Source organism: Odontesthes bonariensis, chromosome 24 (genome assembly GCF_027942865.1).
Source record: "Odontesthes bonariensis isolate fOdoBon6 chromosome 24, fOdoBon6.hap1, whole genome shotgun sequence".
In the NCBI taxonomy this organism is placed as follows: Eukaryota; Metazoa; Chordata; class Actinopteri; order Atheriniformes; family Atherinopsidae; genus Odontesthes; species Odontesthes bonariensis.
Window position 1 is genome coordinate 29,788,553 of NC_134529.1, and position 13,786 is coordinate 29,802,338.

Sequence of the window (13,786 nt, forward strand, 5' to 3'; positions counted from 1 at the left end):
ACTGATAAACCGGAACTTATAACACCTGAGTGGGACAGGATTAGACAGACAGCAGTCTGAGAACAGGTTGTGACAGTTGGGTATTGTGTACAATAAAGACACCAAAAAAGGACAAACCCTGGACGGACATTATGATTTATTAGTACACGTTATCACATATTGGCGACGAGAATACAAGGACGATGACAAGTGCTTGAAGGAGGAGGACGGTGGATTGTTTGGAACGAAAGACGAAACGGTGCTAACAAAAAGGGTGGACGCAGGACCAGAGCACGTGAAACGAAGATGAATGTGACGGTAGGAAATCTGTCAGCATCTGATTTGAAGGAGCAGACTTCGGAAGAGTACTGCGAGATTCTAGATCAGTTTTTCGAAGCTAATGAAATTGATGATGGAGATAAGCAAAGAGCTATCCTCATTAGCGTTGTGGGACCAGCCACATACAAGCTCATACGGAACCTGGTGAGTCCAGATAAGCCCAGCACGAAAACATACCGCCAGATAGTCACTATAATGAAAGACCACTTCCATCCTAAACCAAGTGAGATTGTGCAGAGATACAAATTCGACTCTCGTGCCCGTCGCCTAGTGAAACTGTGAGTGCATACGTAGCCGAGCTGAGACGACTAGCTCAGGATTGTAACTTTGGCACTACAAATGTTACGGGATCGCCTCGTTTACGGAATCAATGATGATAGGATTCAACGACTTGTCTGAAACTGAGTTAACATTTGAGAAGGCATTTAAAATTGCCGTAGCTGCCGAAGCCGCCAGTAAGAATGTACAAGACCTTCAATCCAAAGCCCCGTTGGCTTGCAACAGCGTGAAAACTGAGGGAAAGGAGAGAAAGGGTGATTGGAAAAAGAAAGAGTGCTACAGATGTAACGGAAAGCAACACAGTGCAGGCGAGTGCAAGTTTAAAGAAGCAAAGTGTTACGCTTGTGGAAAAGTAGGGCACATCGCCAAAGCTTGTCGAAATAAAAATAAAGGGAGCTCACGACCAGATGAAAAGAAACCAAACAGAGAAGAGCGACGCGCACGCCCACAGAAAGCACACAAGGTATGGGAGAGGCAAGATGATAGTTCATCAGAGCAAGAGGAAACATTTACGTTAGCTTGCATTAAAACAGAAACCTCAACCAAAAGAATTAAGCCATTTAAGTAAAGATGGAGGTGAATAGGCAGAAAGTAAACTTTGAGATTGACACTGGATGTAGCGTGAGTGTCATGAATGAGACAAACTTTAATTAAATGTGGAAAGAAAACAAGCGCCCACAACTAAATAAAACCAAGCTTACACTGAGATCTTACACAGGAGAGAAAATTAAAGTTGTAGGAGTAGCAGATGTGGAAGTGATCTATGGCCAGCAAGTGAAGACACTGCCCCTAGTGGTAGTGAAAGGTACTGGACCTAGTTTGCTAGGAAGAGCATGGCTGGAGACACTGAAGCTGAAATGGGATGAGATAAGACGTGAGAACAGAGAAACAAGGGCTACAGCAAGTACTTTCAAAGCATGAAGATGTTTTAAAGAAGAGCTAGGCATGTTAAAAGGCATGAAAGCAACAATTCGAGTGTCAGCTGAAGCCTGTCCCAAGTTCTACAGACCCCGCTCAGTTCTGTATACCATGAGAGCAAAAGTTGAAGAGGAGCTTGATAGACTGCAGAGAGAGGGCATCATAACACCAGTAAAGTATGCTGAGTGGGCAGCACCCATCGTACCTGTCCTGAAGCCGGATGGTTCTGCCAGGATCTGCGGTGATTACAAATTAACAGTCAACAACGCCTCCTCCCTAGAGCAGTACCCCATTCCCCGAGTGGAAGATTTGTTTAATACCCTGGCCAGAGGGAAACAGTTTTCCAAGCTAGATTTAAGTCATGCTTATCAGCAGATTGTGATGGATGAAGAATCCAAGAAATACTTAACAGTCAACACACATCGTGGACTGTTCACCTACAATAGGCTTCCCTTCAGAGTGTCATCTGCTCCAGCAATTTTCCAGAGAACCATGGAAAGCTTGCTACAGGGCCTGCCTAGAGTAGCTGTGTATTTAGATGACATATTATTGACAGGGGAAGATGAAGCTGAGCATCTAAAAACGCTGGACGAGGTACTGAGGAGACTGAAGGAAGCCGGCCTGCGACTTCACAGACGCAAGTGTACATTCCTGAGAAACGAGGTGGAGTACTTAGGTCACATTATCAATGCGGAAGGCCTGCACACAGTGCAAAGCAAGGTGACAGCCATTGAAGAGGCTCCACAGCCAACCACAGTGACCGAATTGAAAGCTTACCTTGGTTTACTGAATTACTATAACAAGTTTCTCCCTAACCTAGCCACACGCTTAGCTCCGCTGCATCAGTTGCTGAGAAAAGAGTCCCAGTGGACCTGGAACAAAGAGCAGGAAGATGCTTTTCGATTGTCCAAACAGATGCTGAAATCAGCCAAAGTCCTGAGTCACTACTCAGCAGACAAAGAATTGTTACTGGCATGCGACGCCTCACCATACGGAGTAGGTGCCGTATTGTCCCATGTCATGGAAGATGGCAGTGAGAAACCATTAGGTTTTATGTCACGCACGCTGACACCAGCCGAGAAGCGATACTCACAACTGGATAAAGAGAGCTTAGCCATCATCTTCGGAATAAAGAGATTCCACAAGTACATCTATGGACGAATGTTTACAATCAGCACTGACCACAAACCGCTGATATCGCTTTTCCATGAAAAGAAGCCGGTTCCTCAGATGGGTTCACCGAGAGTGCAGCGATGGGCAATCCTGTTACGAGCATACGAATACAAAATAATTTACAAACCTGGAAAAGAACATGCAAACGCAGATGCACTGAGCAGGTTGCCTCTGCCACAGACGGAGGAAGAGGACGACGCCGACCAAGTCCTTATGCTGGATGTGATGGACGATCCACCAATCACCACAGCTCAGGTGAAGCAGTGGACAGTCAAAGATGAGACACTGTCGCAAGTGTTACTCTGGTGCCTGAAAGGATGGCCAAAGGAGGTGGATACAGCGTTCAAACCGTACAGTAAGAGAAAGCTGGAACTAAGTGTGAGAGATGGATGTGTACTCTGGGGGTTGAGAGCGGTCGTTCCGATGAAAGGAAGGAGTGTGATACTGAAACAGCTGCATGCCACACACCCAGGCATATCCAGGATGAAAGGCTTAGCACGCTCATTTGTGTGGTGGCCAGGAATGGATTCCGATATCGAGAAGGAAGTTCAGTCCTGCCACACCTGCCAAGAAAACAGGAAGTGTCCTGCAGGGGCGCCGCTTCATCCATGGGAGTGGCCTGAAACGCCCTGGAGCAGACTGCATATCGATTATGCCGGTCCTTACCTTGGAAAGATGTTCCTGATCATCGTCGATGCACATTCCAAATGGATTGATGTATACCCAACAAACAGTTCAACAAGTCAGGTGACTATTGAAAAGTCGAGACAATGTTTTAGTATACATGGTCTACCCCAGACCATAGTATCTGACAACGGAACATGCTTTACCAGTCAAGAGTTCGAGGCATTCCTGAAACAGAATGGAATACAGCACAAAACATCCGCACCTTTCCACCCATCATCCAACGGGCTCGTGGAAAGAGCTGTGCAGACATTCAAACAAGGAATTAAGAAAACAAAAGGAGACACACTGGAAACAAAAATAGCCAGATTTCTGTTCAACTACAGAATTACACCACAAAGTACTACTGGCTTGTCACCCGCTGAAATGCTCATGTCCAGACGACTGTGTTCCACACTGGATCTTCTGCTGCCTGATGTGAAGTCAAAGATGCGTAAAAGACAACTCAAACAAAAAGAACATCACGACACACACAGTAAGTGGAGAAGTTTTGCATCTGGAGATGACGTATACGTACGTAACTACAGCCATGGACCGAAGTGGATACCAGCAGTAGTAGATGAGAACACTGGACCCGTAACCTACACGGTACAGACAGGAGATGGACGCATGTTGAGACGTCACGTCGACCAGATTCGCAAGCGTCACGCATCATCGAACGACATGTCCAGTCCTGAGGTGAGAGGAGAGCCTGAAAGAAAGCCTGCAGTTGCCAGAGCAAGCAGTGGAGGTCGTGCCTGCAGACCCGGTCGTTCCCACAGCCGTAGGAGGGGAAGTGACTGAGCAGCCTGCTGAGCCAGCCCAGGTTCATCCTCCAGCTGAACATTTGCCAGAGACAGGAGCTGAACAGACACCTGTGCTACGCAGATCTGTACGCACCAGACAGACTGCTGCATATCTGAGAGACTTTGTTTGTTATAAGTGACATCCCTCAAGAAAGAGTCAGAATATGCTCTGGGATATGCACTGGAAGGTTTGGCAGTCTACCCACCCTTCCTAGTTAGAAAAAAAAGAAGGAAAAAAAAGATGTAACAAAAAAAAAAAAGAAAAGGAAAAGAAAAAAAACATTTGTAAACAAGCCTTGCCATAGTTATTTCAGTTGTTTCTTGGCATTTGCCCTTTAACCTGTAAAAGACGTACAGTAACATGGTTTAGTTATTGTAAGAAACCTTAGGTTGTTATGGAGATTCAGTATATAATTTCACTGGAATACTTTAAACTTAAGAGGGGAGGGATGTAGTATCCTGAATATTATATGCAGTACTACCCCCATGCCACCAGAGGGATAACCTACCTGTGTCACCTATAGAGATACTGATAAACCGGAACTTATAGGCCGTAAGGTGAACCCCGTTTTCGTTTAGGCTCGCTCCGTGCTCTCCGAACTACATGCCCGTTAGCTGATAAAAATGACCAACTTATTTTGCACATATAAAAAAAGTTTCGCGTCACAGTATCCTGTACTTTTTTTAAACCGAGACGTTTTCTGAAGATATTTTCCGCAGGGCTGAATGACGATTTTGACGTCACAAGACACCACGTGACCGTGCTGGACCAATCACGTTGCCGATTTACGACAACAAACTGGAAAAATGACAACCTGCCTGGTGCTGTCATTATCTAACCTACAGAAAGGAATCTCGCAAAATATCATTTTAAAGTGAACATAAAATAATAATTATCAACGATAATGCTCATTCATGTGTTTCTGAATTGAGCCAATTTAGCCATTTACCATTCAGGTATTCATTTACTGATTTATTCACTAATAACTATACAACACATAACAAAATCAAAACAAGTAGGGCATACACATCAACCGGCATAAACTTATATACATAACCATAATAAAAGGAATGATACATATGGAATAGAATAAAGGTAAAAAAAAAAAAAAAAACGCACGCACACACACATACACTATTCCTCACTGTCAGTGTCAGGGCAGCTGTCATCTTCTTTATCCTCTGTTTCCTTTGTGGTGTTTGAACAGCTGGAACACCTGCACAAGTCTACTTTATTAATACTTTATTAATCCCAATTTGGGAAATTGTTTTGTTGCAGCAGCATACAGTATATGAAAACAATTAAAGTAGTAAAAAACAAGCAAATAGAATAGAATAAAATAAATATAAAATAAAGTAATATAAAATAAATAAAAATAGTGAATAAACATTTGCTATGTACAAATCTACAGTATTTTTTGTTTTTTGTTATTGTTTTTTAGGAGAGACTTGAAGCCTATTGAGGTTGAAGTTCTCTTCCAGCCAGAGGGGAGGTGTTGTATATGGTGATGGCTGCTGGTAGGAAGGATTTCCTGAAACGGTCCTTGTGACAGCGGAGCTGGATGAGCCTGTTGGAAAATGAGCTCTGCTGTCTAACCAGCAGCTGGTGGAGAGGATGGGTGGGGTTATCCATGATGGATAACAGTTTGTTCAGTGTCCTCCTCCACCACCGATTCAAATGAGTCCAATCTTTTGCTTTACACATGACCTTATTATTTTAGCCTGATAATTTGCCCTTTTGCAGTGCTGGTGGAGGGCATCACTTGTTGGGGAGATAGATAATTCTGGCAAGGCTGATGATGCCATACAGAAAGCTTTGTACCTAGCCTCATTGATGTTTTCTGCGGCTGGCTGATCGTACAAATGGCATACATATTTGCAAAGTAATGCAAATGTAGAGTGGTCCAAGTTAAATTCAGTCCCCAGATTTCTGAAAGCCTTCAGGTAGACATCTTTCTCGCATGCCACAGCAAATGTCTTCTTTTTGCCTTGTGGTGTCACACCCAGTGAATGTATGGATCCCAATCAAGGCTGAACACACACTGGCTCCGAGGGCTGATGACACCTTGGTAATGTCCATTATGCGTGTTCTGTTGCCCGTCCCTGTGAAAAAGTACAAGCTGCATGGCAAATCTTTCTGCAGACTCACAGCAATGACTGCTACATCAGTGTCAGGGCTCTTAATAATGACAGTCTTATGTTCCTGTGCAGCATGTTGTGCATGCAAAAACACCAGTGTCACATTCTTCATGGTCACACTGCAGGTCTTCCACAGCATGAACAGACTGCACACCTTCCAGTACAGTCACACAGTGACATTGGTGTTGCTGTGCTATGTACAAGCTGAGGTTTCTTCCCACTGCTGTAAGATCAGCATGTGGCCACGCATCGTATAAGAACTCAGCAAGTGCTTCTTTATTCGTTCCTTCTGATTCCTTCCATTCCACCTTGTGCAGGTGAAATTCTGTGTTTCCTCATGCTTAACAGAAGATATGTGCATGTAACAAATCTTTCGGTCGAAATTTCGTCTTCTTCGGTACTGCTGGATGATCGCGCTGCTGCTGCGGTGCTGTTTCTGTTTACCAGCTCAGCTGACATACCAGCTATCCGATTCGTCCATTCTGATGACGTCTCAACCGTGGCACCTCTCGCGAGCCAAACTGTTATTACGCCTGCCGAATATGTACATACGCCTTGCCAGGCACTAGTTATTCCTTTAAACGTTGCGAACTAAAAAAGTACTGTGTTCTGAGCGGCGAAACTTTTTTTTAAACCTCAACATAACTCAAATCTTTTTATGAGCTGAAGCGTGTTTGGTTCGGAGAGCGCGGAACAAGCCTGGTGTTCTGAAGGAGTTTTCGAGGTTCACCTTACGGCCTATTATAACACCTGAGTGGGACAGGATTAGACAGACAGCAGTCTGAGAACAGGTTGTGACAGTTGGGTATTGTGTACAATAAAGACACCAAAAAAGGACAAGCCCTGAACGGACATTATGATTTATTAATACACGTTATCACATAGACATCACAGCACAAGTCGTTCCCTGAGCTGCTCCTCACAGCGGTTAGTTCTACTTCTATCTCAACTTCTCGAGGGTGGTCAAGTCAAGTCAAGTTTATTTATATAGCGCATTTCAGACACAAGTGCAATTCAATATGCTTCACATTAAAAAAGGAAAAAGAATAAGAAGAATAAACGTAACAAAAGCAGCCGCGGCCGCTGTATTTGGGCAGGATGGGCAGAGCCCCGCCTTCCACACCCCCAACCTTTCTTTTATAGATAAAATATAAATAATTATAAATTATAGATAAAATATTTATTTCAACTTCAATCACAGTGGGAATCGTATTACACCATATTGTGGCTTGTGACGGACTTTGCGAGTGGAATCTGTTTTTATTTTCGCTGAAATATAGCCTACCTCCAGTGTGGCTGCTTAACGTTAGATCTCTGGCCACTGGCCAGGGCAGATGCCTGTTCTGCCCTCAGCTAAGCCCGGCCCCGCCGAACTCTCGAGCACATTCTACCAATCAGAATCACTGTAGGCCCCTACGTAGCATAATATCATGTTACATTTAGCGCGCCTGTATAGATGCTATTGGGGCAGGTGTATGATCTGCCCTGGACATGGAAAGGACTCAAAGGGTTTAAGAAATATTACTCCGCCCATCTAGCCAGTGGGAACTTCAGTGCCGCCAAATTCCCCTACAAACTTGTTGGATAAAACGGATAACTATGTCGGATTTGATGAAGGATATGGCTGTTTAATCCGGATTCACGTTTGTGGTATGTAAAGATTTTACTTTATAGTTGCTATCTTACAAAGTTTAAGTGATTGTGAACGAAGTCTTTGCTAAATGGGAAACTGGGAGTGATTTAATGAAATATCTTAGCTTGATGAGCAAAGCAATGTTGAGACAGTAAACAATGTGTTGACAGCTTACATGTACAGTAGGTTACTTGTCTGCTAGCTTAGGTTTCCCCAAGACTAGCTAAAAACGTTGCTACACACTGTCCCACCTACTGCTATATTACTCTGCACAAGCTCAGGAGCGAGTCAGTCTGATAGTAGGCTACAGTGAGGGAAGTTTTAACCATGGCTGCTAGCATCAAACCTGTAGTCAATGGCGTTGAGTTTCTCTTGGAGAACTCATTTGAAAGACTAGATTTGGGAACAAAATTGGCTATTAAAAACCTCGGCCCCCATAAACCTGATATTAATATAGTTAAGCAAACAATGGATAAGGGTAGGTCTTTCAATCGGACGTTTTCCCGTGCGTGGTATGACAAAAAGCCCTGGCTCTCTGGTTGTTCCAATAGGAATAAAATGTTCTGTTTTCCCATGCTTGCTCTTCCAATCGCCTGGCACGGGGGACAAGGGGATATGTGGAGTACTGTCGGTGTGTGTGACATGAAGCATTTTTCGGAAAAGGCAAAAAAACACGAGTCCAGCAAGGCGCATCTGAATTGTGCCATGAAATTAGCCATCCTAGGTAATGCTTTGCGACAAGTTTCCCTCTAATTGAAATGTAGGCAGTATTAATTCCTTTCACAAACTTTCTCTTCGCTCATTTTCATGGGGCTTTTGTGTTTGTTGTATGGCAGACTTTTATGCGAGTGCGCACATCCCCCCCTGCGTATGGTTGCATAGACTATTGTCCTATTGCGTATGCTCCATAAAAGCTTGCATTTTGATAACGCAGATCATCTGCCCCGCCTATTTTCCAGACCACGAGCCGCTACTGAACAAAAGAGAATTAAAAAACTTAAAACACCAAGGTAAAAACATTAAAGTTCCCATGGCATGGTATAGTAGCGGCGCTTTAAATGGGCTTTCGGAGGCTTCAGGATGTTATACCCCCAGGCGTTCTCAAAATTCACCCGGAAAACGCAGATTTGGCCTCTAAAGAAAGCCGCATTTGAGCGCGTTCTCCAGTGCCCTGTTTTCCTAATGAGAAGCAAGGAGGAGCGCGAGGGGTGTGTCATGGCTGAATGGGGGCGTGTCTGATTCTCTGTTTTGGCTATGCGCATGTTAGCTGCTAGTAGGAAAAAAAAAAGAAAAAAAGAAATGGCAGGTGAGCAAACGCCTTCGACCCGGAATCGGACCCTGAAGCCGAGGCGCAGGCAGTTCAGCAACAAACTGCAGATAATAGGTGTCAATGTGGAATTTGCGAGATAATGCCCACAGAAAGGGAGAGTAGATGCTGCATGGAGATCCCTCAGGTAACACTGTAAACATTTCGATCCACCTGTTCCTGAAATGACACTTACCATGTCTAGTTCTAATCTTTATTAGGTCACAGCACTACTAGGAGAAGTGGCGGCAGAGCCAGCATGTATGCTGGATCATCCAGGGTTTGAGCCGGTCTGTCTCAATGTATATTCGCTACAAACCGCTGGGCGAGTCTACAGGCACCATTTTGGCAGTTTAAGCCTGAGAAGAACGCATCGGTAAGCGTTGTAAAATAATTACTCATAGCCACATACATAGAGTTTACAGTATACCCACCCAACAGAGCCTGATAATTCAACTATGCAGACAGTATGAAGAGTGTTTGTAGATTTATTTACAAGACATTAAAACACAATCAAGAATAATCCATAGGAATATGTAAATATGTACAACATAGCAATAACAGAAGAACAACAACATTCTCTGCAAGTGTCATTTTTTCTATCTGTTCTTCCAGGCGCTTCAGGTATTTGGCCTACAGGCAGTTCGTGGCGTGGTGCTGGGGCTTTTTGGGTCGCCGGATCAGAGTGGTCATTCCTGCCTGTGTGGTCCTGCGTATCCGTGCCGAGTACCCCGATGATGAAGGACACTGCACCGGGTTTAGACTGCCTCGCGTGTGAAAAATTAGGTCCATCAGGACATCCACATACCCTTTTCACACAGAACATTCATACACACTGTACACGCACAACATTTGTATATTTCAGTTAGTCATTTGTACATTTCAATGTTTATTTTTATATCTATTTATATATTTATATTTGTTCTATATATTTAAGTTTGTTTAGATTTATATTTCTCACATTTTTTGTATTCCTATTTGTTGGAATTAACCTCAGTAAATTTGATAAAGGCAAAAGTAGTTGGACTTGAATTCTTGAACTTTTGAGGTCTTACCAAAGGTTGGCTTAGTCTTTTGACGTTTGACTGCACTCTCCCTTCTTGGATTTGGGAAAGGAGATTTTGAAGAGAGGTACACCGTCTGCTGTCTGGGCCTGTGGTCGGTTCGCATTTTCATTAAAGTGGATCGCCGCCAAGTACCGTCTGAAAGTACAAGAAACAATGTGTAAACGGTGTTTCTCACAGAATTTTCATTTGTCATGGTGGTGGGGGTTAGCTGGTAGAGACACATGCATCATCATGGGAGAGCATATGAAAAGCTCTTTTCCAAAATGCTATAAAAGCTGTTCTCATTACTTTTTTTAAATCTGATTTCAAGCATCAGGAAAAGTGCTATTAGCTGAGATTTACATAACATGTTGAAACATTTAAATGCTGCTTTTAATGGTAGTAACAAATAAAACAATATTTTTGAAAGTAGGTATAAAGCATTTTGGAAAAAGCTTTTCATATATTGTGAAGTTTCATAGGAACTATGATCTGAAAACCCCCTAAAAGTATACATTTTTTGGTAAATCAAATATAAATTACATTCACAAGACAATCTTTTCAGGGGACCTGGTCTAGGTGTTTCGTGCCTTATAGTGCTGGAGAAACCCGGCTCAATTATGACATTTCAGACAACAAAAACTTTCAACAACTACAAGTTAAAACATCTCACCTGCAAAGCATTCCAATATAGAGAAAGACAACAATAGCCGCTTTCGGACTGTAGGAACCTTTGGCAGTTCTAATAACCTTTTAATCCGCGGGGCCGCTTTCTCCCGTGTTCGGACATACAGGAACTCGGGGCTTTCTCCCTTAGTTCCTATAACTATTTAGCTCCTTCTCCGAGGTCGGGTCTTTTCATAGTTCTTATAGAACGAATCTAACGGAGGTGTGTGGTGGTCGGTAGCTAGGCCCCATGTCATGCTATCACGGCTGAAATGTTTCCTCATAGACACAGACACAACCGGCGGGTGTTTAATAAGTTAAACTTACACTGGTCTCATTTGTCTGCAGCGCTCTGCTCTCCTTTCTTCCTTCATGAAATGAAAAAGTATCGTCTCCTGACTCTCTGTGAGCTTTTCCAGCCTCGATATTAGACGCCTGATGTGATTGTCCATGATTAATATCACCATCATGCAGACCATAAACACAGTGGCCTCCCCGCTCTCCATATTAGCTTCTTGGTGGTGTTTTTTCTACTCTCCTTACTTTTACCGTTTTGTTTTGTGTTTGAATGTAGCGCTAAACGGCTAACGGCTAACACGTCACTGAAGCAGACGGCTGCGCGCAGCGCATCAGTCCCTATCAGGTCCCGACTCATGTGCGAATGCAGACTGAAACAGTTCCGCTGGGGAAGGATAGTTATCAGAACGAAATTCGAGGAGGGTAGTTCTGATAACTACTTTCTTAGAACGGTCTGTCCGAAAGCGGCTATTCTTCGGTGTGGCTGCAGTCCTAGTGACAATGGGGTCAGTCTGGCAGGCAGGCAGCATCCCTGCTCCGGGATGTCTGGACGTGAGCACTTGATGTGCTGGCCAGTGAAGAGTGAACCTGATGCAGACAGAGAGCACACATCTCATGGTTCGAAAGCCGAGCATTACACTCGTGATAAACTGACGAGTCACGACAGATTTGAAGTCAAAACTGTGTTCGAATTGACAGATACATAATGGTGTATGTTCGAGGGTAGTCAGCAAACGTTTGCTAAACATCCTTCACCTAGCCACAACACCCGATCGCGTATCCCACACGAAAGATGCAGAAACGACTCGACGTTAAAAAAAAAAAAAAAAGGTCACCAAACCGTAACAAATGCTTACAAAATATAAAGTCACCAATCTAAAGAAAGGCTTACAAAATATGAACTGTTTTCGTCGGGCGTCATTTTCCGTGTAACAGACGTATCTAGCCGCAGAACATAACTAGACTTGCTTACCTAAGTATTCATGCTGTATGTAGTCCCCTACACGTAAGATACTTGGTCAAAAGACAAATGTCTTGTTTTACAACCAATTTTCCAAATCTAACCAGTTTAACAGAGTATTGGTTTTGTAGCGCAGTGTAGGTTTCATGGATAAATACCTCCACAGCTAATGTTGGCTAGTTAGCTGGCACCCATAAAGTGCTAGCGGCTAGCAAATAATTATGACTTACTTGATCGGTGTGGGTAGCTGATGGACCGGCAAGGCTTGGCACTGATCCAGGCTTCAACTTCAGGTGTAGGACAAAACCTGCCCTGTACTGTCCCAAGTTGTGAAAGCATTCCTCTGAAATGTGTCGCGCAAACACTGACGCTCTTTGGAACATGCATGGGCACCCGTCCCTCGTAAATGAAATTAAGCCATTCCGTTTTCAAAGGGACAGAGGATGGAAGCGCAAACAGACTCTTCTCTTCATCTTCACATCCTGGCACTGTACATTTCGCATGGTAACGTCGTTTGGAAGCCATTGCTGTATCTTCTGTGACTGTCTTCAGTCGTGGCGAGTCTTCTTTCTTTGGCGAGTCTCGGTCTACTCCACATGAGTTGGGCGGGTAAGGTAATGCAGGTGTGGGTGGAGACAGAGGGCGTGGCGGAGAGAGGGGGTGGGAAATTTTGATGAGCTCTATCCTGGCATGACGTCATACCAGGAGCCTTGAGTCAACGAGACACTTGGAGGCGCTCTATTCAAAACACGGAGGAAATGCTGTACTGCTCAGTGAATACATTTCGCAATTTCTACTCACTGGGGTGACTTAAGGAGGCTAGAGGAACTCATTTTAAGGCTAAAAAACCTCTGAGGGTGAAATTTTCATGCCATGGGACCTTTAAATAATAGGGCTCGGGCACACGCGTTGCATTCTGGGATATGGTCGCCATATTGGAGGCACAATCTATCGTAAACAAACCCTGAGGCAAGACAGAGATCAAGGAACAAACAGTGAGAGAAAAGTGAGAGAAAAGCATGTTAAAATCGAAGAAAGGATGTGGGATATGCCGGGATACATTACAGAAGGAAGCCAGAGATCGGTACATACAGAAGATTGGCGTTATAAACGGACTGGACCCTTATGAAATACCGAGCAAGGAATGGATTGTCGACGAAGATTTACTGCCTAAGTTCACCCTTTCGGACATAATTGCGTATATAGTATGTGGTGTCAGTGCTTATACTTTGCAACAGTTTCAATTATAATGACACTTTTGTCATGTTACTCTACTTGTAAATAAATAATGAAACACACACACTTGGCTGTATCTCAAAGCATATTTATTTCAGACGACTTCAACTTTGCACAACACTCCTGCTCATGGTGGTCAGAGTACAACATACAGACACAATCTTGTCAAAGAATGTTTTGTCTTCACCTTCGCATGGCAAAACTATGTTGATAGGTACTTTTGCTGACAAAAAGGTGTATTGTTTCTGACAGTTCCAATCGCCCTTTCCATGTGAATTTGGAGATGGGCAATTTTCCTTGTATTTTCCACATTAAATTAAGATTAAGATCAGATTTATTGTCATG

General features: G+C 43.6%; 1 protein-coding gene across 1 annotated transcript; it reads left to right on the forward strand.

The window, feature by feature from the left end:
- Positions 1 to 24: 24 nt before the first annotated feature.
- LOC142374766 (P2X purinoceptor 7-like) lies at positions 25 to 10,535 on the forward strand. The gene is made up of 3 exons (XM_075458571.1): positions 25 to 297; positions 9,457 to 9,611; positions 9,851 to 10,535. Exons 1-3 carry the CDS (start codon positions 286 to 288, stop codon positions 10,011 to 10,013), a joined length of 330 nt encoding a protein of 109 aa, XP_075314686.1. The 5' UTR covers positions 25 to 285; the 3' UTR covers positions 10,014 to 10,535.
- The last annotated feature ends 3,251 nt before the right edge of the window (positions 10,536 to 13,786 follow it).

Excerpts from the sequence above, each read along its gene's own strand:
- LOC142374766 (XM_075458571.1), top strand. Across the intron at positions 9,612-9,850 it reads AGCCTGAGAAGAACGCATCG|GCGCTTCAGGTATTTGGCCT; the intron begins GTAAGCGTTGTA and ends CTGTTCTTCCAG.